Genomic DNA, 27,513 nt, shown 5'->3' with positions numbered 1-27,513 from the left:
GTGTGCTGGAAAGACAGGCCAGATACTCACCTTAGCAGTATTAGCTAACACAGTTCATCAGGGAACACCTGTTCCCTGGTCACACAGTTAACCAAGGGATGAAATGAGCATTCCATTCTGGGGCAGAGGACATACACGTGTGAAAACAGCGGCAGGCTGCTGAGTCAGGGAGTAGGGGCAGAGTACCCTGAAAACACGGCCATGACGGTAAATGATGTTTGTGGTCTGAGTGCTGCCCCAGTCCTGCAGGTAATGGAGCGTGTTACAGGGAGGTTGGCTTTCTTGCCCTTGCAGGACAAAGGGTTCATTAGTGAATGCAGTGTGCCACTTGAAACAGGAACAGAGACTGTATTCCAGCCAAAACATCTCTTGTACCTCACAAGCATTGGAAGGCTCTGGAGCCAGGACCGCCATTCCCAAGGCTGGGAGTGGTGGACAGTCTTGGCTTAATTGTTTTTGCTAAGATACTCTGTATGTTCAGGTTGTTCAATGCTCTTTAAACTGATGAACCATTTTCCTTTTGAACTTTGAGTGTGTTGACCTAAAAAACCATATTCATAACTTTTATTCAGGCAACAATATATTTACGAGTAAAAAATGAAAAGAGCATGATGACATTTCTGCTTGATTTATTCTGAGACAGTCCTGCCATGTTACAGTTGGCCTCAAACTTGGGCAGTCTTTCCAAGTACTGGGGTTGGTGGTCACCACTGCAGTCAACCAGGTTTCCTGTGTAGGTAAGGCTAGTCTGGAACTCATGACCTTCCTGCTTCAGTGTCCAGAGTGCCGGGATTACAGATGTGTCCCACCCCAGGGACGGTTCTTGGTTTCCAAGGTTGAAGTATCTTTTCAGTGGTGCTTTTACTGTCACAACATCAGAAAAAGACTCTTCCCAACTCGAACATTACCTTAGGGAAATAAAAAGAGTTGCTAATTTCATGGTGAAACAACTTAATCTCACTCCCTAAGGGAAAAAGGTTTTGCTTGGCTCCCACATCCCTGGTGACTGGTTCTACATTGTGTCAAGCTGACCAAACCTAACGACCACGGCAACCAAGGTGACAACTTTTCCAATGGAAAGCGACCCTGGAGGAAGCATTGCCTTTTCCACAACAAGCTTCAGGTCTGAGGTTAAGGCTGTGCATGACAAATTTACAATTACAAGTTGCAAATACTGTCTTTAAACTTTGGGCTCACGGGCTGGCGATATGGCTCAGAGGTTAAGAGCATTGGCTGCTGTAACAAAGGTCCTGAGTTCAGTTCCCAGCAACCACATGGTGACTCAAGACCGTCTATAATGAGAGATCTGTGCCCTCTTCTAGTTTGTAAGCATATGTGCAGGCAGAGTACTGTATAAATAAACAAACAAAAAATACATCTTTAAAAAAAATTGGGGCTCACAATGAAATGCCTTTGTAACCTAGTGTTTGGCACAGCGCACAGAGCTGCTCTGACCTCGATGGTGATGAGGATGACGATCATCCACTCCAGACGGAGTGCCCGCTTCTCATTCAGGTGATTCCGCATTAGGTCTGTTAGTTCCATGCAGTGTTGAAGTTTTTCATTCATGACCTGCCCAAAATGGGGGGGACCGTCATGTTTAAAGAGAATGCAGATTAGACATACCTGGTCATCAAATTCTTCTGCTTCGTCCTTAAAGACAACTAGCTGTTAGCAGTGTTCAGTGGCTCTGTCTAGAAATAGCTTGTAATGCAACTTCATTTTACTGTGTGTTTCTGAATGTGTGCAGGTGCCCGTGCGAGCCAGAAGGTGAGCTACGTGAGTGCTGGGGTTTGTTTTTCCGAGACAAGGCTCTCTGTGTAGTCCTGGAACTTGCTGTAGACCAGGCTGGCCTGAAACTCCACCTGCCTCCTGAGTGCGCCATCACTGCGTGGCAGGTGTTGGGATCTTCTGAACCCTGGCCGTAATTCAGAAAGCACTTTTAACCACGAAGCCATCTCTCCAGCACTCATTCATTCACTTTGAGACAGGGCCTCATGTATCTTAGGGTCCCGGAGTTTTGCGTCTTCCAGTCTCCATGAAGCACCACCTTGTTTATACGCAGGGCTGGGGACTGAACTTGGCTTTGCTGAACAGGGCAGTTACAGTCCCCAGCCCCTTTGTATTGCAGTTTCAAAAAACGTACACTAGTCCGGGAACGGCTGAGGTTTTAGAACCAGGGTTTTCTTGTACATTACTCGGGGAACTTGAACATTTACCAAGCAGGGCAGAGACTGCTTAGGCAACAGTTTCAGCATGTGTGCTGAGGAGTTCAAATACTGAAACCGTACAGTACAGTAGCCGGAAACTCGCCACTAGGTGGCACCACTGCCAGCTGAACTGGCAACCGTTCTGGATTGTGATGCCTTGGACGAGGTGGCTGCAGTAGGGTGTGCATGGCTGTCAAACTAAATAGAATCTGATTTTAAACCTGGAGTTGACGTCAGTTACAGACCTACTCAGTACTTGAGCCTTTCTCTGAACTCTATAGTCGGGAACATTGCAGTCAGTGTACATTTGGCTGTAGGAGCTGCCTTGAAGGCACGGACTGCAACAGCTCAACATGTCAGACTCGGTTCCGCACGGAGCATTTAGCTGCTTGCCAGCGAGAACCGACACAGAACTCCACTGACGCAGGACCACCTTGTACGTTACAAACATCTACGGCAGCTCTGCGCTTGTCTACTGGCTGCTTAGTCTTAGCCACTAGTATGTTCATCTTTTAACTTGCTTCTCTCCAAACTGCTGACAGCCCTCCACTTCGGCTACAACCACAGAACAGAGAACATGTCCTCTCCCCACATTATTGCTTCAAAAACAAGACAGAAAATTGTGCAGCGTTACTGTAACCCTTGCTTTAAAGTCCCTCCAGTCCCAGGGGTTCTGATGCCCTCTCCGGGACTCTGGGCACCTGCACACATGTACTGCAATAAGCTCACATAGGTATACATGAAGAATCTTAAGGAACTCTCCTACAGGGAATGGTGCTGAATGCTATTAAAGCCCAGGACCTGAAACAAAGGCAGACAGACCTCGGAGGTCGAGGCTAGCTGGTCTACATAGCAAAGTTTCCTGGGGAGCAAACTAAGTTTAGTCTAGTTCTGAACTAGCTTAGTTCAGAGCTAGATAAATCCAAGCATCTCGCCCAGGCAAAGCAGTTTCAAAATCAGAATATATTTCTTCTGAAATCAAATCACCTGTTACAGTAGCAGACGTCAGGAACTTGCACACTAGTGTAAGCAGTTTTCTTAAGGGCTGCCTTAGCACTGAGGGACACACTAGGGGAAAATGCGGCCAGAAGCGGGTGGCTAAGTGACCAGGCGTGAATGGAGGTCAGGAACCAAGCTTCAGCTGGTTCTGAAGGCCGCACTGCAGATGCAGCCTGAGGGCACGGCTGGTTCCTGACCATTAGTGACAACCGTGGGCACCTTTGAGATTATTATGCAAAGGACAGGTGTCCGCACTGCAGAAAGGGAGATGTTCACAGCGTTCAATGAATTATGGAGGTTTCTTCAAATTATGTCATTTGCTTGATGGGACAGGAGGTAACTGAGAAATGACTGGAAGTAATCCCGAAAAGAGGGTAGGCCAGCGCACAGCAGCACACACTACTCTAGGCAACAAAAGAAACTGCCTTGAGAAGGCTGGCTCAGTGCGGAGCCGCCATCCAGTCCCCACAACCTTCCGCTGTCCAGGCCCGGTGTGCAGGGCAGGTGGTGAGTGCATGGGTGCTACTCTCCAACAACTGCCTGTACCCTCACTCCAAGGGATGAGCTCGAGGCTTCTACACATACATGCCCATTACATAGGTCCCCACACACGTGGCAATAAACATGCAGCCTCGACAATGCGTGAATGCATCTGCATGTGCACACCGTCACATGCACATGCCGCACATCACATGGAACACAGGGAGAAACTGCTCAGTTAACTTGGGAGGCTGAGGCAGGAGGATTCCCAAGTTCAAGGCCATCCTGGCAACACAGTGAGACTTCCACCCCCAAAAAGGAAACATTAAGAACAACAGAAATCTCCGAACTGAACCTTTCTGAACTCAACACAGAAAGTTGAGACATGAGGCCCAATGTTTGTAATCCCAGGAAGGCAAGATGATCACGAGTTTGAGGCCAGCCTGGGCCACAATGTGATACTTTGTATCTGAAACCCTTTTTGTAACAATTCCTTACATTTCATATCTCCCTTCCGTGGTCAGGGCTGGATCAGTGTCCAGACTGGCCTTGAGTTCAAAAGCAACCTTCTTCCTGCCTTAGCCTCCCCAGAGAAAGACTAAAGTGACAGCAGAGAGGACATGGGGAGGAGGTATGTCTGGAAGTCAAATAGTTAAACATACTTAGCAGAAAATTTCAGTCACAGGAACTGCAGGAAAGACTGCAGACGCTCACCCCAGGGAGTTCAGAGGTCTGCCTGCTCCTGCCGCCCGAGTGCTGGGATTACAGGCGAGCATCACACAGCCCCGTGTTTCCTTTTGTCTAAAGACATACCTTAACTCTCCGAGTGATGCTCAGGAACTGGCAGGTCTTATCATAAAGCTCCTCCAGGTTTGCTCTGTCCCAGTAAAAGTCGGGGGTGATCAAGAAGTCTGAACTCAAGTTTATACGGTGCCTAAAAAAAGGTAGTTTAGCCTCTTATTTATAGTGAATAAAAATAAAAAATATTCATATTTTCATGGTGCAATACAATAGTTTTAAGTATCACTATTCAAAAAAAGATTTGAGAAGCATACACATACCTGTGCAAAAGGTAACACAGGCAAACCTCACTTTCTGCGGCTCACTAACCACCTTTAAGATCCCTCTCTATCCTCTCAGTCATGCAAACACAAGACAGGCAGAGATACAGGGTCTCTTCAGCTCGGCAGGCTGTGCAGGCTAGCCTGGCCCTGAACTCTCTCTGAGCAGCTCAGGCTTCTTACATTGGGCCCTCCAGCCTCAGTCTGCAATGTACTAAGAAAACTACGGTGTGCTGCCACACGGCTTTCTCTTCATTTCACCCAGCCTTGTGTGTGTCCAAGCTTTAAAGTAATTTAACGTAAATTCTTGTTGCATAGTACACCGGCTGACTGTGTCTGTCAACGTAAGTTAGAGTCATCAGAGAAGAAGGAACTTCTGTTGAGGAAATGGCTCTGTGAGATCCAGCTGTAGGGAACTTTTTTCAATTAGTGATCAATGGGGAAGGACCCAGCTCATGGTGGGCAGTGCCATCCCTGGGCTGGTGGTCTGGGTCCTATAATAAAGCAGGGTGAGCAAGCCAGGGGAAGCAAGGCAGTGAGCAGTACTCCATGGCCTCTGAGTTTGAGGCTAGCCTGGTCTACAGTGTGAGTGCCAGGATAGCCAAGGCTACACAGAGCAACCCTGTCACAAACAAACAAACAAATGTTGGAGAAAAAGCAGAAACACAGCGGTCAGCCTGTTTAACCTACCAAACAGTACAAACTCCTTTACTCAAAGGCCAGGCCAGGCCTGCAAACGCTGTGGTATGGTTGTCTGTACATTTCTCCATGAACAGATTTGTGTGTATGCAGATATTAAGAGAAATAAAAATACTTTTGCTAGCCGAGCGTGGTGGTGCATGCCTGTAATACCAGTATTCTGGGAGGCAGGGGCAGGCAGATTTCTGGGCAGCCTGGTCTAGAAAGTGAGTCCTGGATAGCCAAGGCTACACAAAAATCCTGTCTCGGCAAACAAAGTAATAAATTGCTATGCAAATGGAATAATAGCACATACATAATTTGCAACTAGTTTTTGTTTGGCTTTTATATTTTATATTTTTATATTTTCAGGCAGCATACACCAGGCTGGCCTTTGCTTCCTTCCGCGTCCACAGCAATGGGATTACAGGCATGCACCACCACATCTGCTAATTTTTTTTTTTTTTAAGAAACGATCTCAGCTGGCCATGGTGGAGTATGCCTTTAATCCCAGCACTTGGGAAACAGAGACAAGTGAGTTTGAGGCCAGCCTTGTCTACAAAGCAAGTTCAGGACAGCCAGAACTGTGCAGAGAACCCTGTTTTGGAAAGAGAGAGACAAGGTCTCATGTGTCTACCCTGGCCTCCAACTGGCTGACCAGCCTGAGAATTATTGTAAACTTCTGGTCCTCCTGTTTCCTACTTCTGTGCTGTGCCGGGGTCCAAGCCAGGCTCCTGGGCATGATAGACCGGACAATCTACCAACCGCAGCCCCAAGATGTAACTTTTTATCTAACATACTTAGCTATGTTTCTTTTCACAGATCATTACATTTCTTTTTTTAAAAAATACTTATGTTTACTTATGTGTATGCGTGTCTGCATGTGTGTGCATATGCCCTTGAAAGGCAGGAGAAGTGTCATAGCTAGAGTTATTGGTACAGGTGCTTGTAAACTGTCTGATGTAGGTGCTGGTAACCAGACTCAGGTCCTCTGGGAGAGCAGCAAGACTCTCAATTGCTTTCTAGTCCCATTCTTTCTTTTCTGGGGAATTATTAGTGTGTGTGTGTGTGTTAAGAAAAGCATGTGGAGATCAGAGGACAGCTCTGTGGATTGTCTCTGTGTTTCCAGTTTTACATGGGTTCCTGGGATCAAACTCAGATTGCCAGGCTTGCTGTCAACCAGTGAGCCACCTGCTGGCTGCTGCACTCTTTGTAGTAACACATAAGCACTTTCCTGGCAAAGGTTAAAACAACAGGGTAAGGAAAGTCGGGCTATTCTCAAATCTATTTAGTCCTAACTTCTGAGTTTGGATATTATAATTTGCTGATCAGATTCTGTTTGTATTAGCTAGCGAATGGGGCAAAACAATCTTCCTACTTCTCAGAGAAAACAAGGTCTATATGTCTCTATGGTGGGATGCTCTTTGTGGGAAACATGACGAAACAATGGACCACTTGGCTGCTGGCTGATCTAAGCAGGTGGGAAGACAGTTCTCAGGAAAACATGTAAAAGGAGCTTCGGACACTTCATCCTGGAGGAAACTGATGACACTGCCCAGTGACACCTCCGCAACCAGGATGCGTCAGTCCACAAAGAGGAAGTCATGGTTAAAAGACAGGATCTTCTCATCTGTGCCGTTGCAGTGTCAAGCTTGGGAAATAAGGGTAGAACTTCCTGGGACTACTGCCCTGTTGTCCTGGGGGTCTGTGCTGTGTGACATGTTTAATGGACATGAGTTTTGCTCTTCTGTACTTACTGCATTTCGTGACACAGTCCTAATGGAGGACTGTTCTTCATGGGAGTTTTTCCTGCTTATAAGTGTTTTGTCTTAAAGGAAATCCTTCATTTAGAAGATAATATTTTACCTGAGGGCAAAGAGCTCACCCATTTTCTGCATAACTTCTTTATGAGACAGTTTGACTTTCTTCCCAGCTTTCAACGCCTGTTTGGGAAAAACAAAACAAAAGTCACATACAGAACGGGCCGGTGTCTGGGGGGTGTGCATTTGTGGATCCAATGAACGATTGTCAGAAAAATAGTAAGAACTGCATTTCTACAACAATAATAATACTCTTTGTTATCCTAAAACGACTCGGCAAATACTGACATTTTAGACAAAGATGACCATGCACAGCTTTTGGTATCCTGGGTGGGGAGGACTCCTGGAACAGCCTCCTCCAGCCACAAGGGAAGCACTCTCCCCCTGTGCATCTTTCCAACAACTGGAGTTAGGGCTATATAGCAAGTTCTCAAGGGACACTGCATTTCATGTGAATAATTTAGACAACTGAAATGTCTTAACTCATCTCAAGAGCCCCGAAGTTTACACTCAGGCTTTTCATTCCTTCTGCTACCATCTGGATCCTGAATGGCCTCTAGAGGCCATCTGTCCCAGGCTTTACCCTCAACTTGTAGCACTGGAAAGTTAAAACTTTTAGAGGTGGAGCCAGTGAGAAGATGTTAGGCCACTGGTTACACGGCCTTGAAGGGGCTGCTAGGGCCCTAGTCGCCCCCCCCCCCCCGTGCTCCCCGGCTGTCAGCAAGTCGTAGCAAGTCCCACCCGGCAGTCCTGGTCACAGGTGCTGCCTCTCCACGACCTAAGCCAATCAGCTGCCCCATTACAGAGTGAACCTTCCAAACGGAACAAAAAACCCCTTTCCTCCTAAACCGTTCTACCAGGCGATCGTCTGGTTAGTCTTTTTAGTGAGTGTTTGCCTCCATGTTTGCCTGTGCACCACGTGGGTGACTAATAGCAGTGAACACCAGAAGTGGAGTCCCTGGAGCCGGAGCTCCGGGAACCAAACCCAGGTCCTCTGCAAGAGCAGCAAGTGCTGGTAATCACACACTCTGTGCAGCACCCCTCCCCCACTTCCTTGTCTCTTCATTGAGAAGTGGGACCTCTTTCCCAAGAATCATTAACCATGTTATTCTGTTACACTAAAAGCCTAGGACATTATGAATGTATCACTGGGCTCCACCCAGCACTGTTCTTCCTTCATTGAAAACACTGCACTCATAGCAAAGTCATCTGAAGTTTTCAGGTCAAAAATCACTGTTTTTATCCCTCCTTCATAACCTGTCTAGCTGAAAGTGTTCTGACTATAATCTCTGTAGCTTTTCTAGTCACTATTACTTTATATGAAATGTGCATATTATTATGTTGAGCAATTTGTCTTTCCCCCAAGAAACCAGTTATTGATTTTAAAGAGCAGAGAACTGATATAATTACCTCTGGAATCGACTGGATAGACTCAACAAATTTGTCTAGTGTTGCTTCCCAAATAGCCAGTTTCACTGGGAAGAAAGGAAGAGGGAGTCTCCTTTACCACCACGTTCTCAACTGCGCAGCGCGCACAGTGGCAGGCGCATCCGCTGCGACTTCAGTGACCGTCTGTGGAGCCAACGTGCAGCTGGGCACGGAGCGCGCGCCTGAGACCCACACACTGACGAGGTCCAGACGGACTTGGCTATAGAAACGATGCTTTTACCCTCGAAGGAGCCAGACATGGGAAGGAAATGTCACACATGGGTATTTTATTTATTCAGTTAATGACTTTATTTATTTACTTATTTTTGTTTTATTGAGATAGGGTTTCTCTGTGTAGCCCTGGCTGTCCTGGAACTTACTCTGTAGACCAGACTGGTCTTGGGTTCATAGAGATCCCCTTGCCTCTGCTTCCTGAACGCTTGGATTAAAGGTGTGTTCCACACACCTTAACAAAGGAATTTTTAATCATTTACATACAAAACAACAAAAAAGCAAAAGTACTAATATGTTAAAGCTAAATAAGTTAAAAGGCAGCTGTGAAGATCGGGAGGGAAGTGGACCTCAGACTTCTGCATCTGTTGGCAGAACACGGGCACATCTAGAACTCCAGATTTCTGCTCACAGCTCGGGAACCCAGAGTCTCGCCCAGCTCTCACGCTGTAGGTGCGGCTGGGGCTGGGCCTAGTGGCTTTCCTGTATTCCTCAGGGAGTGCCCTTAGGGAGCACCCAGGGCTTGCCTGTGACCTTCCCAGGGGCCATGAGCTCAGTACTGTGACGTGCTCCCAGTCACATGGGGCTGGCTGTCCCTGGGTCGGTCTACCGAGCTGAGCAGCCATGCAGAGGAAAGAACAAAGGCAGCGCGAGGACCATGAAAGGCATCTTGGAGAAGTGGGGCTCTATCAACACAACCTCAGGGATGAGCGGCCAGCAAGAACACATCTGTGCTTGTTCTCAAGAGGAGAAGGAGCACGTGCGCTACATCGAGTGTCAAGGAAGCAGTCACAGATCATTACCTGGTGCTCAACGAGGCTGTGTAGTGTCATTCGCAGACTAACTCACCTGAGAGGCAAAGGGCATTGGAGAAGGCAAATTTTTCTAGAATGGTGTCATCTAAGTCCAGCTCAGAATTTAGTTTGATTTCCCCTCTGTGCAGCTTAGATTGTCCCCTGTGAAAAGAAAGAAAAACCATTTTCAAGTCTTAAAGGCAGCCACAATTCTGAAAAAATTTTGCCATCTTTCTAGAAGCCACTTTGACAATTTTTAGTTTGTTTTATAAATGTCCTCTTACCCTTTGATCCAAGTGCATTCCCCAGAATTAACCCACAAGAATAACCAGGTAAAGGTAGTGCACTATGAACTGTTTTGACTGGATCTTGGCAGTGTCACACTGTAGCCTAGCTCAAGCAAATGGCAATCCTCCAGCCTCATTGCTTGAGTGCTGCGGTTACAGTTTTAACTATTATACCTAGTCTATAAACTGCTGAGCCACCATGTGGATGATGGGAACTGAATCTGGTCCTTTGCAAGAGCTCTTAACCACTGAGCCACCTCTTCAGCCCCACAGATAACTTTTTTGTCAAATGTTCATTAGTAGGAAAAAACACACAACAGAAAGATGGAGTAGCTTATTAATTCCACAGAAAGACAGGCTAGACCTGACTGCTTAGGGCTGTATCACAGCACTCCTAGGAGCCTGAGAAGGGCCTGACACTACAGTGAGAAATCAGCTAGGTTGCTGCCTGCCCACACTTCCTCACCTGAGAGCACTCAGGCCCTCACAGTGCTCAAAGTGCTTTCTTGGATTACATCATTACATTTCTGTCATATTCAAAGTCAACTGAAAAACACATGGATTTGCAGAAAAGCAAATCCTTACTGCAACAATCTGATAAACACATCCTGATGAGGGCGTGCTATGTCGTTAATTTAGGTTGCTTACAGAGAATAAGCTCTTAATTTTGGAATAATACTTTTACTTGTTTTAATCTGTTGGTAATGGGGGAGGTTGAAAACAAACCCCGTTCTGTGGCGTGGCTACGGGATGTGTACCAGCAACTTAAAGGGTTTCCGTGTATTCAGTGGGCTCTGCCAGGCTTGGCGGCTCACTCCTTGGCCCCCTCACGTGTGTGCCCAGAAACTGCTTACTCTGTTTTCGTGTAGTTGAGCTCTTCGTTTTCCCAGTGCACCAGAGCCACTTCGTAGGGCTGGGTTTCGTGTCTCTCCAGGATTTGCATCACATGCTTCACCTAGGAGAGAAGGACGTCTGCTTGCAGTACACTGAGTCCCTCACACACAAGCCGCAGGGGTTCCTCTGCTCATGATGGCTTCCGCTACTTTAGCGGCATGTTTTCTGAGTCTTCGTTTTTAAGGAAAAGGCAAGTTCACTGTGACAGTAAACTAACCAATGGTGTGTTCATTTAACATTTGGAAAGTATAAATGAGCATTAAAAAGTAAAAATTAACATTATCCAGCAAGTGAAAGAAAATCACTACTAACATTAACAAATATAACATTATCCTATGTATTTGTCAAGTCTCTTAAAAAACTGTACAGGCAAATTACTTGTAAAAATTAAAGTAACAGGTGCTAGAGAGATGGATCAGTGGTGAAGTTCATTTGTTACAGAAGAGCTGGGCTCAGCTCTCCGCACCCACATGGTGGCTCACGATGGACTGTAGTCCAGTTCCACAGGATCTGGTGCTCTCTTCCGAATCCCTTGGGCACCCAGCATCCACATGGGGCATACACACACACACACACACACACATAGGCAAAACACACACATAAGATAAATCTGAAAAGAGATAATGCAACATAAGGGTATAGAAAGTGCTCCCTGGTCCTCACCCTGAGGTAGCCGTGATTAAGCCTGGTGAACACCCCCTCCACATTTGTTTCTGCAGGGCTAAGGGAAGACCCCACATGGATCTACATGTTTTCCACGAGCACATGTGTACTTTATTGTTTTTATATGAATAGAATTATACTATACACATGGACATCTTCACTGCTATTCTTAAAGGCAGATGTGCAGTTTATTTACATCCTTGGAGGATGATCTCTACTCTACCATCTCGTGGCGTCATTCTGCTGCACCTATCTCCATGCTGTGAGGTACTTCTTGAAGAACTGCTAAGATCTAAGGCTATGGCTTTGAGGCCCAGCACGCTGGAAGTGTGACTCCTGCCAGCTCTGCAAGGAAGGGAAGAAGGGTAAGGAGAGGGGAAGCAGAGGAAGGGGAGACAGGCAGGCAGGCTTGATTTCTGGGAAGCATTTCAACTGCTCTCCAAAACTGCTTTTCGTCTTAGAATCCAAATATTCACGAGTGCTCATAAAACCAAGGCCTGTTACCAGCCTCTTCTGTCTTTGCCACTTGTTTGCACTGACTTGTTCTCCTACCTCCCCCCTCCCCAGCCCCCAGGGTGTGTCAATCTCCTTCCTTTTAGTGAACCTAAACACAGAGGAGGATATTCTGAGATTATTCATGGCTACCCCTGAGGAACAGGTCTCAGGTGAGCAGAGAAGAGACGTGGTTCCTTTCATGTAACGCCAGGGACGAGCCTCCACTTCTCAAGTGCTGTGATTACAGGCATGAGTCACCGTGCTGAGTTTCTTTTTTCTCTTTGGAGGCAGGTTTTGTAACTCAGGTACTGGCTTCTATCTCATAATCCTCCTGAGTGTGTATTCTGGTTGCACTCATGAGCGACATTTTTAATTCAGTTGTATCATATGTAGGAAATGTAAGGAGAACTGTAAGTCAGCGTATAAGCTGAAGGGAATGGATAAATACAGAGCGATGCACGGAGCGGCTGTGGGTCAGTGTGTCCCTGTACCCCAGGCGTCCACCTGCTGAGTGTAGTGACAGTTTATTCTTGGGACACCACGGCTCTATGTGCTTATACTGTCTTATACTTACAGTTTTGTCTTTTACGTTCCAGAATACAGCGACTCCTTCCCTAATTCAAGAATAGGACAGTCAAGCTCAGCAAAGGGAAACATATTCTTTTTAGATTATTTCATTTTGCCTCCATGTATGCACATGTACCACGTGAGTGCCTGGTACCCACAAAGGTCAGATGAGAGCGACACATTTCCTGAACTGGAGTTCAGGTGGTTGTGAGCCATCAATCTACGTGCGGAGAGTGGAACCTGGGTCCTCTTCAAGAATAGCAAGTGCTTTCAGCTGCTGAGCTGTCTCCCTAAGCCCCAAGAAAATACTCTTGAGAGCCACACCGAGACCACAGTGGTCCTCAACCTTCCTAATGCTGACTCCTTAAGACAGCCCCTCACGTTGTGGTGACCTCCAATCATAGTTATTTTCGTTGCTAATTCATGACTGTAATGTTATTACTGTTGTGGTGCATAATGTAAATATCTCTATTTTCTGATGGTCTTAGGTGACCCCGCAGCCCAGGCTGACCTTGAAACCAGTGATCCTCCTGCCTCAGCCTCCAGGCTACTGGGAGTGAGTGACTGTATCTGGCCTACATTTAAAAATTTGTTTTGGATGTCCGTCTTCCTGCTGTGCCCCTTACTTGTCTCCAGACTACGGGTTATTCCCACACTCTATCTGACCCTCCCTTTTCTTGGCTGCAAAATGGGACAGCAGGTATCTTACATGGCTGCTACAGCCGTGTAATGCATCACTCACTCCAATCTTTACATAGGCTGTGAGCCAGGGTCACTCTCCGAGGTATCTGACAGGCGAAAGTCTTAGTTGCTGCAGGTGGGGGAAGGACAGCAGGCGTGGAGCCGTGTAAGGGCAGGGAAAGGCTGCTCTGCCGCATTTGCATATTCAGTGAAAGACATAACAGGCAAACATGATTTACTTGTATTAAAACTCTTCATTTTAAGCGGGGGTGGTGGTGGTGGTGCCTTTAATCCCAGCCATTGGGAGGCAGAGGCCGGTGGATCTTTTTGAGTTCGAGTTCAGCCTAGTCTACAGAGCAAGTTCCAAGACAGCCAGAGCTGTTACACAGAGAGATCTTGTCTCAATAAATAAAACAAACAAATATATATATATATATATATTCGTTTTATAAGATCATCTACCAGGGGTTGGAGAGATGGCTCAGTGGTTAAAAGAACTTGTTGCTCTTTCAAAGGACCCAGATTCAATTCCCAACATTCACACATCTACTTAAAACCATTAGCAATTCCAGTCCCAATGTCCTCTTCTGACCTCTGACATGTATGCACATGGTACACAGACATAGATGTCGGCAAAAAACTCATACATATAAAACAATAAAGACCATTTTAAAAAAGACCTACCAGGAGATTGAGAACCCTGTCAAATTCTCCAAGATGAAGTTAGAATCAGATGATAGATTTAAGCCCTAAACACAGTGGCATAGGAAGCTCCCAGGAGAGACACAGCCCGCCCTACAAACATCCGGTTGCAATCCAGCTTCCCAAAGCCATGTTTCCCTTACCTGAACAAGAAGATTGTTCCGGGATCACCTTCTTTTGCAGAATTTTCCACACCCATCACCAAAATATTTGCCGCATCTGTGATTTAAAACAATGCTGTGTGTGGACGGGTTTTTATCTGTTCTTAGGACCGCTCTGCAACCCAGAGTGCTCCACAGCACAGGCATCAAATTCCCGCTGGAGACTCGAAAGACTCTGAGATACGAAAATGGAGCTGGGGAGACTGCGCAGTGGTTCAGACTGTTGCCATTCTTACAGAGGACATGAATTCGGTTCCCAGAACCCATGTTGAGTGGCTCACAACTACCTGTAACTCCAGCTCCAGGTGGTCAAATGCCCCTTTCAGCACACACATGCACATATACAGAGAGAGACACGTATAAAAACAAGCCTTGGAGGGCTGGAGAGATGGCTCAGAGGTTAAGAGCACTGCTGTTCTCCCAGATGACAGGTTCAATCCTGAGTAACCACACAGCGGCTCACAACCATCTGTAGCCTTAGTTTCAGGGGACCCAACACTCTCCAGGAGGCTGGGGGGCATAGGTGGGCACGTGATGTACAGACTTAAAGTCGAGCAAAACACCCACACATGTAATAAAATGCTTTTTAAATGAGAAAAAAGTCTTAGTGAAAAGAAGATAAGAAACTGCTTCCAGAGAACATTCTACAACCTATAATATTAGCAATGTTATCTACAACTGCTCATTCACACTGATTTTTGACTCAGTAACCAGTAGTCCAGTTGATACATATTACAACTATAGGTCAGGAATTAAATGTATTTCTATAAAATTAATTTAAAATAAAATATACAGAATTAGTACATTATTTCTTTAAACACCTCTTAAATTCTTGGTCATTTTTAGACAAGGTCTCACATGCTTCTGGTTGGCCTGACTCTCTGTGTAACTAATGACCCTGAACTTCTGGTCCCTCTGCCTGCAGCTTCTAGTATTACAGGTGTGCACCACCACACCTGGTTTTAGTGATGTGAATCATACCCAGGGCTGTGCACGTTAGGTAAACATTAACAAATGATCTATATCCCCACCGACATGAATTTAAAAGTGTGTAAAGTTTAGACAAAAGTAAGTATCTTTATAATGTAAATTACAAACAATATAAAGATACTTGTTACTAATTTGCACAGTTACGTACAATTTCTTTTTAATTTTTGTGTTTGAGCCCACGTGTAGCCATACCCCAGCCTGGCCTGCCACTCACGGTCCTCCTCTGCTTCTCAAATGCTGACATTCTAGGAAGAAGTCCCCATATTTGGTTTTTCCAGGCAGGACTCTGTGTAGCTTTGGCTGTCCCAGAACTTTCACTGTAGACTAGGCCTCAGAGATCCGTCTGTCTCCGTCTCCCCAGCTCTAAGATTAAAGGGATGCACCACCACCACAGGGCTGTGAAACCGTCTTTGAATGTTACAGAAAAGCAGCAGTATGGAGTGATGGTGTGGCCCATGTGTTAAACAACTGGTCCTAGTTCACCATGTTGGCAGGAAGAGAGGTCACGGGACATGCACCTTTGGAAGGGCCATGGTGTGGTGCCCATCTTTCGGTGCCCACCATTCGGCGGGCAGCTAGCCCTGCCACATGTTCTTTCCATGATGTGCTCGGCACAGACCCCCATACAATGGGCAACCGAGCATGAAGTCCCCACCTGTGAGCTAACATCAGCCCCTCCTCTGTTCACTTTTACTGCAGGTATTTAATGCAGCAACGGGAAGCTAGCACTCATATCCCTGGATCTTCTCAAGTGACAGTGATCCTATAAAGATTCAAACAGCATATTCATCTTGTCAAAAATTATTTATTTAGTTTAATGTACATTGGTGTTTCGCCTGCTTGTGTGTTGTGTCAGATCCCCTGGAACTGGAGTTACAGACAGTATTGAGTTGCCATGTTGGTGCTAGGATTTGAACTCAGGTCCTCTGAGAGAAAAACCAGTGCTCTTAACCTGCTGAGCCATCTCTCCAGCCCCAGCATATTCATCCTAATCCAACAGATACGTTTAATCATGTCATTTGAGTAAAGACTTCTGAGACCATTTTCTTTTCCTTTCTTCCCTTTTTTAGAGACAGGGTCTCAGGTGGCTCTGGCTGTCCTGGCACTTACCGGCCAGGCTGGCCGTGAAATCACAGAGATCCGCTTGTCTCTGCCTCCTGAGTGCTGGATTAAAGGCACCTGCCACTACGCCAGGCTGAGACTGTCTTCGTAAATCCAATCAATGGAAAACATGGGAACAAATGAACACTAGAAACACCATCGCAGGACAGTATTTTCTAAGACGTGTATTGGGCCCCGGGCTCAGGGAGCTGTACCTCTGGGCAGGCTTGTCACTTCCACATAGCCACAGGAGACCAGCTCTTGAGACAGACTTCCCAGGTGATACTCATCTGCTGTGGCGAAGGCTGTGCACTGCATCAGGTCCTGTTTTGGTCATGAGCACAGGTCTGAGGTTACCAAAGGGCTCAAGCACCAGCAATGGCGGCTGCACTCCTCTAGGGGACGCTGTTCTGCAAAGCCAGCACCTGGAAGCTTGCTCAGAACCTCAGAGGTGCACAGAAAGACTTCAGTGAAGACGAAGAGGAAAGAGTTACATGGAGGCAAATTTCAGCTCAGTTAGAAAAGAACCTACACCTGCTAGCCAGGTGGACTGGGCAGCCCTGAAAGTGAAGCGACACCTCACAGGTGGTAGGATCAAACAGACCGAATAAGGGCACCATATGGATACCTGGCTGAAGGACATTGCAGTTCTCCAGCACTGACAGTCTGCAGTCCATTCACTTTGCATTAGCAACTAATGCTTTACTGTCACTAGCCTTTCACGAGCAGAGATCCCTCAATCCACACAGGATCCAGCGTTTTCTCTGGTAGGTAGTATCTGAGAAGGCGCCCTGCCTTACAGTACAGGTCTGAACAGAGTCAAACGGTGCATACTCATGCCGTGTATAGCACATAGATAATCAAATCTCAGCGCTTCCTCAGACAGCAAGTGGCATGGCAACCTACTTGGAAATTCTCACCTCAACGCGGTTTGCTCAAACCAGCCTTTTAGATTTATGACTAACTTATGTGCACGTGTGTGTGCCTTTGTGAGTTTTTGTTGTGCACCATGACTGTTCAGGTTCCCAGGTGGTGTAGGGTAATCCCCAGGGGCTGTAGTCATTGGCAGCTGTGGACCACCTGGTGCTGGGGCTGAACCTGGGTCCTTTGCTAGAGCAGGAAGCACTCTTAATTGCTGAGCCATTTCTCCAGCACCCAAACAGCTTTCCAGATAAGTTAAATAGGGTGAGGATATCTATGCCTAGCACATATTTGATGACTGATCTCCAGCAAAGTAGCACTAACAATCTGGAAATATTGTAGAACATTACTGCTAGGATCAAATGTTGCCTGGCTTTCTGTCACACGTCTGCTCATATGTGCACCGTGCATCAGTCACTATGCACGCAGCAGGGTGTGTGTCTGAATGATCTCCATGGTTGCAGAGAAGTATGGCCAAAACTTTCAAAGCTGTCAGCTTCAGAACTGATATCACAGAAACAAAAAGTCAAGAATTCAGATATGAAGCTCCCACTGGTAACGTGCTTACTTTATAGGGCTACTGACAAACTTCTCAGAACCGTCCAGTGCTTACTAGAGCCTCAGTCTGTCGCCCTGTCTGCTCGCCTGTGTCAGCTGCCAGGCTGTCCCCCCTGACGTTCCCAGTGTGAATCCCAGTGGAGCACTGTAAGAATTGCTTCGTTCTTCCCACTGCAGTGGCCTTACTCTCAACTTCTAAAAGAATGGATTCCGCCAGCCTTCCCGCTTCCTGGCTCAGTCACACATCTGTCCTGCTTCACGAGCAGCAAAGAAGTGGAAGGAGACTTCAACAGCTGTACCAAATGGAATGTCAAACCAAGGAAACAGTCACTCAGAAGTGTGGCGAGTAACCCAGCGGAAGCACCTGAGCCAGGGCTGGAGGCAGCTCGGCAGCTGAGAGCACTGGCGGCTCTTCCAGAGGAAGAGTTCTCACAGCTGTAACTCCAGGAGAAACCAAGTCAGAGAAGCTGCAATTAGTGAAGGCTGTGGGGCTAAACAGACAACTGATAAACTAGATCCCACGGTCACACATGAAATAAACACGGTATGCTAGCATCCAAGAGAGCCAAGGGCAGGAATGGCAGAAGGCAGCAAACACGCATGTGCTTATGATATAGACACGAGGAGCTCCAAAGAGTCTGCCATGACGTGAGCAGAGGTTCAGAGGTTAAACGGCTGAAAGGAATCCTTCCAGGATGCAGCAGGTAGGCTCCTCTCATGGAGACCCGAGTACTTCCTGAAGCTCTCTGGCAGCATCAGGGAAGCAGGGTGTGTGTCTCAATGATCTCTGTGACTGTAGCTGGCAGGTGTGGCCTGCGCTGCAGTGGGAACAGCAGAGGCATAAAATGGAGAAAAACCAGAAGAGGATAGGCCTACGGTAACCCTGCACAGGAGAAAGCAGCTCAGTTCTCTCTAGAACTGACTGGAAACTCAGCACAGTACAAGGAACCTGGTACTGACTCAACTTTAGCATGTCATCTCTTTCTTTTCTTCCTTCCTTTCTTTCTTTGAGACAAGATCTCTCTTATATTTTTGGTTGTGAGCCTAGCCTTTAACGGCTGAGCCATCTCTCCAGCCCGAGACAAGATCTCTCTATGTAGCCCTGGCCATCTTGCAACCTGCTATGCAGACCAGGCTGGTCTCAAACTCCAGGATCTTCCTGCCTCTGCTTCCTGAGTGCAAGGAGTTGAAGGTGTACACTCCCACACCCAGCACTGAGTGTAGCCTTTCTAAAATGTGACCTGTCAAAATAAACGGAGGGATTCCACACAGATTCCTAGCATCTCTGAGTGAAGATCTGGACATCTCCAACCAGAGTGGATGTCTATGGGTGAGGTCATCCCAATCTCACCAGACCCCAAGTCCCAGAAGCGGCAGCCCGTGCCTCTTTTGCCTGTTTGTTTATGTTGCTGGCCTGTCCTCTCTGATAAAATGAGACGTTGGACTCTCAAAGGATAAGATGTGATATGTTACTCAATCACTATTTTTATGAGAAAATGTGTTCTAAGCTTGAGTGAAGAATACATCTTCAAACATAACACCTTTACTTAGCCTAAGCCTTTGCTGTGAGCTTTCCTTCCTCCTCTGTTGGAGAAGCTGAGCTTCTGAGGACTTACTCATGCTTTCCTCAGAAAACAGCCAGCTCAGGTTAATGTGAGTGGACTGTACCCCTGTATGTACGGCTGTGGGCTGCTCCTATTAATCAACATGTCACAAGTTGTAGAAAACTCCCTCCTGACATCTTGCTGGGTATTGTTTCACTGAAGCCTGTTTGGTAAGGGGAGGGAGAGCCTCAAAGTGGGCTGAGACCCTCTGTTTGTTTTGCCTGTTAATGGTAACACCCGTTTGTAAGCAGCTTCATTTTTATAGTCTTTTCTTATTTTTTTAACATCTTATCTTTATTTAAAGTGCTAGTATATATGTTGAGGAATATTTCAGGTTTTGGGAAGGGAACTTGTTCCTAAAAAGATGACCAGAGCCTCCTGAAACAGTTATTGAATTCCCATGTACACTTTTCTATTTTAAAACAAACCCAGTGTATTTCAACAGGCTTTGTACCTTTGGCCCAGCGGATGGGGTGAGTCCTGTTTGAGAACAGCACTCCTGCTGCATTATCAGTGTGCCCTGGACGGACTGCAGCATCTACCTTACTAACACTGGGGCAGAAGAAACCTGTATGTGGCCTTCGTCCTTAGCTCCCATAGAGCTGAAGCAGGTGTAATTCGCTAGTGATACAGGACACTGGAACATCAGCTGGGTCTCGGCCTTCTTGTTCCTGGCACACACCGTATATTCCCTGGAGTTCCTAATGTGACAGGAATGCTGTTTATTCTACTGAGGTAACTCTTGGGCTCTGGGTGATTCAGGATAGACACTGGATGCTGGGGACACAAACTCTGACTCAAAGCTTGCAACCTTCAACACTTCCTCTCAGGAGGTAGGAAGAAAGGCTGGAGGGTGAGTTAAGAGACAGACCACCCCAAGGTTCCTCGAGAAGGACATTCCTCAAACACTTCCATCTGTTTAAGTCTGGGTAGGGGCAGCACAAGGAGTGAAGCCAACTTCATATCCAAAGTACAAGCCATTCATTAACCCCTCTTCCACTGCCTAATGACTGGGCATGTGCCTTTGGCACTTGTTTTTCTTATTTTAGGAAAGACAAGGTCTTTCTATTTAGCCTTGGCTGTGGGAACCTGTCATGTACACTGGGCTGGGTCTAAACTCGGTGTGTTGGGATTAAAGGCATAGGCTCAGCTCGGACTTTTGTTTTCTTTTGAAACTGGGTCTCACTATATAGTCCAGGCTGACCTCAAATTTGATCTTGTCTTCTGACCCATGGGTGTGACCATGCCTGGGAAAGTTGACTGGTTCAGAGCTGTCAGCAGCTCAGAAAAGCAGGCCCCATTGAAACTAAACATGCTCGGGTCCATCCTCTTAAGTTTGAACAGACATCCTAACTGTTCGGGTAAATTCAGAGGCCTAACCAAGGCTTAAACATAAGCAATCCTTTCTTTGCAGACAGGATCTTGACAAACTGTCCAGGCAGGCCTGCGGCTCCTAAGCTCAGATGATCCAGCTGTTTCAGCCCTCTCAACTGGGTCTACTATGGTATGTGCACCACCATGCACAACCCTATAAACATTAAAGATCTCTTTGCCTCTTTTCCAGTTTGTACACATTTAAGAAGACATTGGCTGAAGAGATCATTCAAGATACAAAGTTAACAAAGGCCTTCTTCACTCTGACCCTAAACTGTTTATAGCTTAGAGGTCAAATGCAAATTGCCTCTGAAAAAAATCCCAGAAACCCTTTAACACTCAGAACAAGAAAACAGCAAAACCTCTCACTGCTTCCTCCCTGCCTCACTGTGCCACTTCTTCACCCTGTGCAGTTCACATAGGCCAACATGGAACACCTGCTGGCTGGCAGTTAAAGCCTTTTAATTTTTAGATGCATTTCTGGTTCACTTCTCAGAGAAACAGTTGCATTCCTGGCTGGAGGATGGCACCTCCTCTTCTAGTTCTCCCTGGCCTACCTAACCCTCCTGAACTGAGTGAACCTCTCAGCGCCACCCTCCTGATATGGGCAACTGACTTTGGCAAACTAAGCTTTTTGTAGGTTTGTACAGAATTCTGAGCTGGTTGCCCAGTTCTCTACGTCAGCAGCAAGGCTATGGTGCAACACTCACTGGTTCAGAGGGCACTCGAGGGCCAAAGTACTTAAGGGCCACAGGACTAGGCTTTACCTCATTCACAGACGGATCGGGAAGGTTGGTCCTGGAGGGCTGCCGGGTCCGGGATGCTTTCAGGGGCCTCTTGATCTGTGGAAGGTCTTGTTTAGGAACAAGCTCTTCAGTTGGTACAGACGAGTAATGCCTTCTTACTGTTTTTATAAACCACTTAGAACACAAGAGATTTGGTTTGTGGGTCACGTTCCTATTAGTCCCAAAGGCATACAAGACCGGCAGGTGTACTCTTCCATCCCAAGAAAGGACAGCATTTAATGGAAAGAGTCTGCTTGTGTGTGCTATTATGCAGCTCATTTCTGGGACCTTCGGCTTACTCAGACTATCAGCTGCTACACTAGGGAAGCCTGAATCTACATGATGCTCTATTTTCAGGATGTGGCGGCACGCTGTGCTTTCAAGTCTCATGAGTGGTCTTAACGTAAGTTGAGTAAGTCTCTTGCACTGACGGGCCTTTGCTGATGTGCTGTGTAAACCCACCAGGGTTTGGATAAGTCTGGCTGGCATGACCACATCTCAGGCTGAAAGAAAAAGAATTTAAAAGTCAGGGTGGGTTTTTAAAATTTGTTTAAAATACACATATATTTCCTCAAGAAGCTTATTTTCTGTTAAAAATCTGGGCAACATGGACTAGAGAGAGGGCTCAGCAGCTAAGAGTACTAGCCTGTTCTTTTCTGTTTGTTTCCTGAGACACAGTCTCACACTATGCAGCCCTGGCTGGCCTCAAACTCATAAAGATCTGCCTGCCTCTGCCTCCTGGGTGCTAGCACTATAGTCTTGTGCAACACACACCGGGTCCAGCACTTGTTCTTGCTGAGGACCCAGATTTTATTTCCAGCACCTATATGGTATCTTACAACGGCCTGTAACTCCAGTTTCAGGGAATCTGATACCCTCTTCTTACATGTATGTGGTGCATAAACATTCATGACAGCAAAATACTCATAAAAAATTCATAAAACAGAATATCATAACCTAATCCTTTCTATCTATCTATGAATATACATACATATATACTCATTTATACATTAGTGGCAGAATACTTATTTAGAATAAATAAGGCCCTTGTTTTTCCAGTCCTGCAAACACATACACACACACTGTCATTTTTTCCATTTAGTCATTAGTTGGCCTCTTTCTGGAAGATTATAAAATTATAAATCTATTCTCAGTAACAAAGACGCTAAAAGAAAAAAAAGGTGATGGGGCCTCTTTATCACTTTGCAAGAACATCAAATATTTAAAGACAAGAATATAAAATATGTATATCTCAAACATATCAATATTTGATATATATCAAAGATATCTATCTATCTATCTATCTATCTATCTATCTATCTATCTATCTAAAGCTGTGATGGTCCACATTTTTAGTCCCAGAACTTAGGAGGCAGAGGCAGGTGAGTTCAAGACTAACCTACTCTACATAGTGAGTTCCAAGCCAGTAAGAGACCCTCTCTAAAACAAAATGAACTGGGGCTAGAGAGGTAGCTCAGTGGTAAGAGCACTAGCTGCCCTTCCAGAGGGGTTCAATTCCCAGCACCGACATGGCAGCTCACAACTGTCTATAACTCCAATTTCAGGGGCTCAACACCCTCACGGAGACATACAAATACCAATTCACATAAAATAAAAATTTTAAAGCCATCAAAAAACCCAACCAACTAAAGAAATACCAACAAAAACAATATATATACATCCATACACACCAATCTGTACTTACACATTCCTTTATCAACCTTTTTAATGAAAACATCAACTAGCTGAGAACACATCCAAAGCCAAGTATCTCTTTCCTCATATCTTATCTCCTCCTGTTCATCACAATGCCATGGGAGGGAGCACACGATGGAGCTGAGTACAAGACACCCAGCAAACAGAAGAGCTCACTCCGTTCTACAGGAATGGCTCCCAGAAAGACTGAAATGACTCCCATCTTTCAAGGGGGAAGGTACTTTCAGTCTGGGGCTAGGCATAGGAACAGGGTCAGGTATATTAGACAGCCTTGAGGAAATGGGCTGTTATGTGTGATTCCTCCTTCTACTTACAATATAAAATAGCACATTCTTTTAAAAGCAAGCCTATAGTAAGTGGTAATAACAATTCTTAAAAAGTAGGTGCCAGGCTGGGTATAGTAGCACATGCCTGTAATCCCAGCAGTCAGGGAGGCAGAGGCAGGTGGATCTCTGTGGGTTTGAGGCCAGTCTGGTCTACAAAGTTAGTCCAGGACAGCCAAGTCTACACAGAGAAACCCTGTCTCAAAAAACAAAACAAACAAAAAATAGGTGCCAAAGATACAAGCATCAATCAGAGACTTCATAATTAACAGATCAGCCAAAGGGACAGGATACAACATACAAAATGCTATGCAGTCTTGACAAGGGTAGGGAGTGTGGGTACACTCGAGGTAACATTTGAGACAGTTTGTGAGAGGACAGTGAGATCAACAAAACACACAGGCCAGGTACACAGTATTATTTATCTAACAAACAGGCAGCAACTTTAGCAGAGGGAGAAGTGAGCTACAGGAGTTAATGTTAAAAAGTGGCCAGATACAAAAAAGACACAGTAAATGATCCTTCAGGTCCCACAGTTTCAGAAGCCAGGTCCCTGAAATAAGACACTCACATGACCAGGTGCATGTCTTAGAAACATGTCTCTGCCAGTGATGTGAAGGAAGAGCCAAGGAGGACTCAAAGATGATGTTTCAGTATCTTCCACATTCTAAATGCTGATTGTGGCTCGGGGCTGCAGAGAAGGCTCAGTGGGTAAATGTGCCTGCTAAATAAGCCTGGTGGTCTAAGTTCAGTCCCCCGAAGACACATGGTAGAGAGCACTGGTTCGTGACTGCCCTCTGACTGACTTCCACATGCTGGGTGTGTATCTGTGAACTCCCCTCCCCCTCACACACCTCTAAAACACAGCAAAACAAAGCCACCCAAGATTTCCCTATTTTAAGGGCTATGTTCTTACCACTGTCTTAGTTACCTGTACACCCCATGTAAGAAGGGGTTAAAGTTACTGAAGTTAATTCTACCCACTTTTTTCAGGGCAGCATCTAGAAAGCTTAAGATCCCCCTGATGTGTCCTGTAAGTTTGGCACATGTTTGCGATTTTACACCTGTTACTCCCATCTCTTTAAAAATGTATTTATTTATGAATTTGAGGGCTTTAGCTGCAGGTACATGTGCATGACAGAACAGAGCATCAGATCCCATTATAGATGATTGTGAGCCACCATGTGGTCACTGGGAATTGAACTCAGGACCTCTGGAAGAGCAGCCAGTGCTCTTAACCACTGAGCCATCTCTCCAGCCCTTGTTACTCCCATCTTTCCCGACAATTCCTTCTATTACCCAAAGATAACAATTCTTGCACCTCAGCAGGACCTACACTATCCAGTCTTTCCTCCCCAACTTCCTTCACACCCAGCAATGGTCCATGTCTTCTACTATAGTCGCTCCCTGCATCCCTCCCTCTTCCACAGGCATGTGCCATAACCTCAATCCTAACTGAGCGCGATTCACTTCACTTAATTTGTGCCTTACATTCTTGCAGCTCCCTGGGACTGCAGACAGCTGGCCGTCTCCTATCCCACTCCACCAGGGCCATGGTCTTCCCATGGGTCTTCTACATTGTTCAGGGCCATATCCTTGCTCTATTCTCCTGAGTCCCCTTCTCCTGAAACAGCCAAGCCTCTTCCTAGTTTCTCATTCTCAACAATGACCTCGTTTCCTCCTTCACCAACAAAACGGAAACCAAAAGTTCTACAAGATGAACCCTCAGCCATCAGCAGCCTGCACCCATCGCTTCTATGACCATTGACCAATCCACCCTCTTAAATCTTTTATAAGTTTATGGGCCTAAGTTTGCCTGCATGTATCTGTTCATTCTATGCATGCCTGGTGCCCCTGGAGGTCAGAAGAGGTCACTAGATCATCTGTAACACACTTCCCCTCTCCTTGAAGCACCTTTTCATTTGGCTTTTAGAATTATCACACGGGCCATTTTCCTCCTCCCATCTCATTCTTTTTTAACTTAATTTTTGTTATAGCCCATGCCTCTGTCTCCCAAGTGCTGGGAATAAGAGCCTCCTCCTGTCTTTTTTGCTGGTTCCTCATCCACTCAAGAATCTGATATCAGTATGCAGTCTCTGGGCCCTTTCTTTGTCTGATCCATCTCTTGGTGACCTTACCTAACCCCACGGTTTCACACTTCATCACTGATGAGAGACACATATTATCTTTAAATCACTCTCAGCACCAGAAATGTAACATGCTCAAAACTGAGCACCTGAACTCTCCACAAAACCACTGCAGCCACACATTCCCCGTCCAAGTGCCAACCACATGCTCATATTCGCTCACGCTCACCCTTAACCTAGAATTCACTTTAACTGTTCTCTTCAGTCACCATAGTCAATCAGTAAATCCCACTGGCCTTTGCTGACGTGTACTCACCCGAATTTTTCTACCATTGGGCCCAAGTTTCTGTCTTTCCTACCGACCATTACAATAAATAGCCCTTTACCTGTTTAAGAAGGCTGATCTTTACCTAACTAGATGTGGAATCACCATGGAGACTGACCCCTATGCCTGTGACAGACTTTCTAGAGTAGATTAGCTGAGGTTCAATGAACCCACCCGAAGTGTGGATAGTACTGTGCTACAGGCTGGGGAGCCAGCTTGCTTCATAACGAGACCCATTCCTGCCACCGTGCCTAATCTGCCATGACAGACCCTAGCGAGTATCACTGGCACACCGGTCCCTTGCTTCTGTTCCCAGCCTCCAGTATTCTTCACGATGGACTACAGCAAAGTTCTGAGACCTTACTAGATGCCCGGACTTGACAGCTTTTATTTTCCCAACCTTCTAAACCACCGTGGCATTCCCAATAGCTCCCTGGCTCCCTCCTTTGCTTATTTCTGCTCCAAGCTCCCCCCCATCACTCCCCCGCATCTCTACATCTTTGCACTTACCTATCCTCATGCTCTCCTCCCAAGGACCTGTAAGGCTTCCCAGCCCCTTGCCTCCTTCAGATCCTTGCTCCATGTCTTCCTCAATGACTTCATATCACATATGTACTTTGTATTTTTAATTTACTAATTCATACAATGGTTATGACCTTATCATGTACTAGGCATTATGCTAGTTCCTAATCCAGCTGAAAATAGGCAAATATCCCTTATACTGGGAGTTGCAATCAGTTAATGTGGCAAATCAATGTAATGCATATTGCATAGCAACAATGATGTCATAAAGTAATAAAGATTTTGTCTCTTCTCAAAACAAGTTTCTGTATCTGTTCCTTGTGTCATAGTAGTGTCCTAGGAAATAGGCATCAATCAAAATTTTTAAACAAAACACAAGGCAAGTACTGTTCTTCGGGACTTCTCTTCCAGAATAATACAGACATGTGCCTAAGAAGAGCAGTAGCTAGCTACACCCAGTGTTTTATATAAAAGACATCACTTGAGGAGTCATCATAAGAGAGGGGACACGGGAGAGGAGTCAGGCCTAGGCGTTTGAGGGGAGGGCTGCGGTGGTGGTGGACATGATCAAAACACACGTATACATGTATGAGATGCAGAACACTATCCATTTAAAAGGCGGCGGCGGCCAGGTTGGATCCGATGGGCGAAAGGCGCAGGCCTTGGGGAGCAAGTCTTCAATTCCTGAGCTCAAGGTGATTCCTATGCCCTGCTTCCAGCGAGGGGTCGGGAGAGTGTGTCCCGGGTGCCTCGGCCCCCCGGCTATCACCCGCGGCCCTAGCCGAAGCCCACACCTCCTCGGCAGCCCCTCCGGCTGCGGTGGCGCGAAGCACTGACCTGTGCGCGGAGAGGAGGACCGCGGAGACGCACGCGCCCGCCCGCCGCAGGAGCCTCTGCGGAAACACGCGCCGGCCCCGCCCCCGCCGCGGCGCAGGCGCACAGCGAGCGCCAGCCGGAGGGCGGGGCACGTGACCGGGCGACCACGTGACCGCCCGCGCTTCCCTCTTCCGCTGAGCCGCCCCGAGCCTCCGGTCCTCCACGGGCTTCCGCTCGCGC

General features: G+C 46.4%; 1 protein-coding gene across 6 annotated transcripts; it reads right to left on the bottom strand.

The window, feature by feature from the left end:
• Window positions 1-612: 612 nt before the first annotated feature.
• Window positions 613-27,428, bottom strand: Rmnd1 (required for meiotic nuclear division 1 homolog). Of its 6 annotated transcripts, none has more exons than XM_060373171.1 (13): window positions 27,295-27,372; window positions 24,095-24,214; window positions 21,467-21,987; window positions 16,458-16,566; window positions 14,134-14,209; window positions 12,615-12,654; window positions 10,843-10,943; window positions 9,757-9,863; window positions 8,659-8,723; window positions 7,295-7,371; window positions 4,503-4,623; window positions 1,402-1,572; window positions 613-908 (listed from the first exon to the last, which is right to left on the bottom strand). In XM_060373171.1, exons 3-13 carry the CDS (start codon window positions 21,971-21,973, stop codon window positions 876-878), a joined length of 1,407 nt encoding a protein of 468 aa, XP_060229154.1. In that variant the 5' UTR covers window positions 21,974-21,987; window positions 24,095-24,214; window positions 27,295-27,372; the 3' UTR covers window positions 613-875. The 6 variants fall into 6 exon arrangements, with proteins under 6 accessions (XP_060229154.1, XP_060229155.1, XP_060229153.1 ...); XM_060373172.1 differs by lacking the exon at window positions 27,295-27,372 and adding an exon at window positions 25,015-25,146; XM_060373170.1 differs by lacking the exon at window positions 24,095-24,214 and having other exon boundaries at window positions 27,295-27,428.
• Window positions 27,429-27,513: the final 85 nt, after the last annotated feature.

This window comes from Meriones unguiculatus, chromosome 20, assembly GCF_030254825.1.
Source record: "Meriones unguiculatus strain TT.TT164.6M chromosome 20, Bangor_MerUng_6.1, whole genome shotgun sequence".
Classification (NCBI taxonomy): domain Eukaryota; kingdom Metazoa; phylum Chordata; class Mammalia; order Rodentia; family Muridae; genus Meriones; species Meriones unguiculatus.
This window is presented reverse-complemented; position numbering and strand designations above follow the sequence as displayed.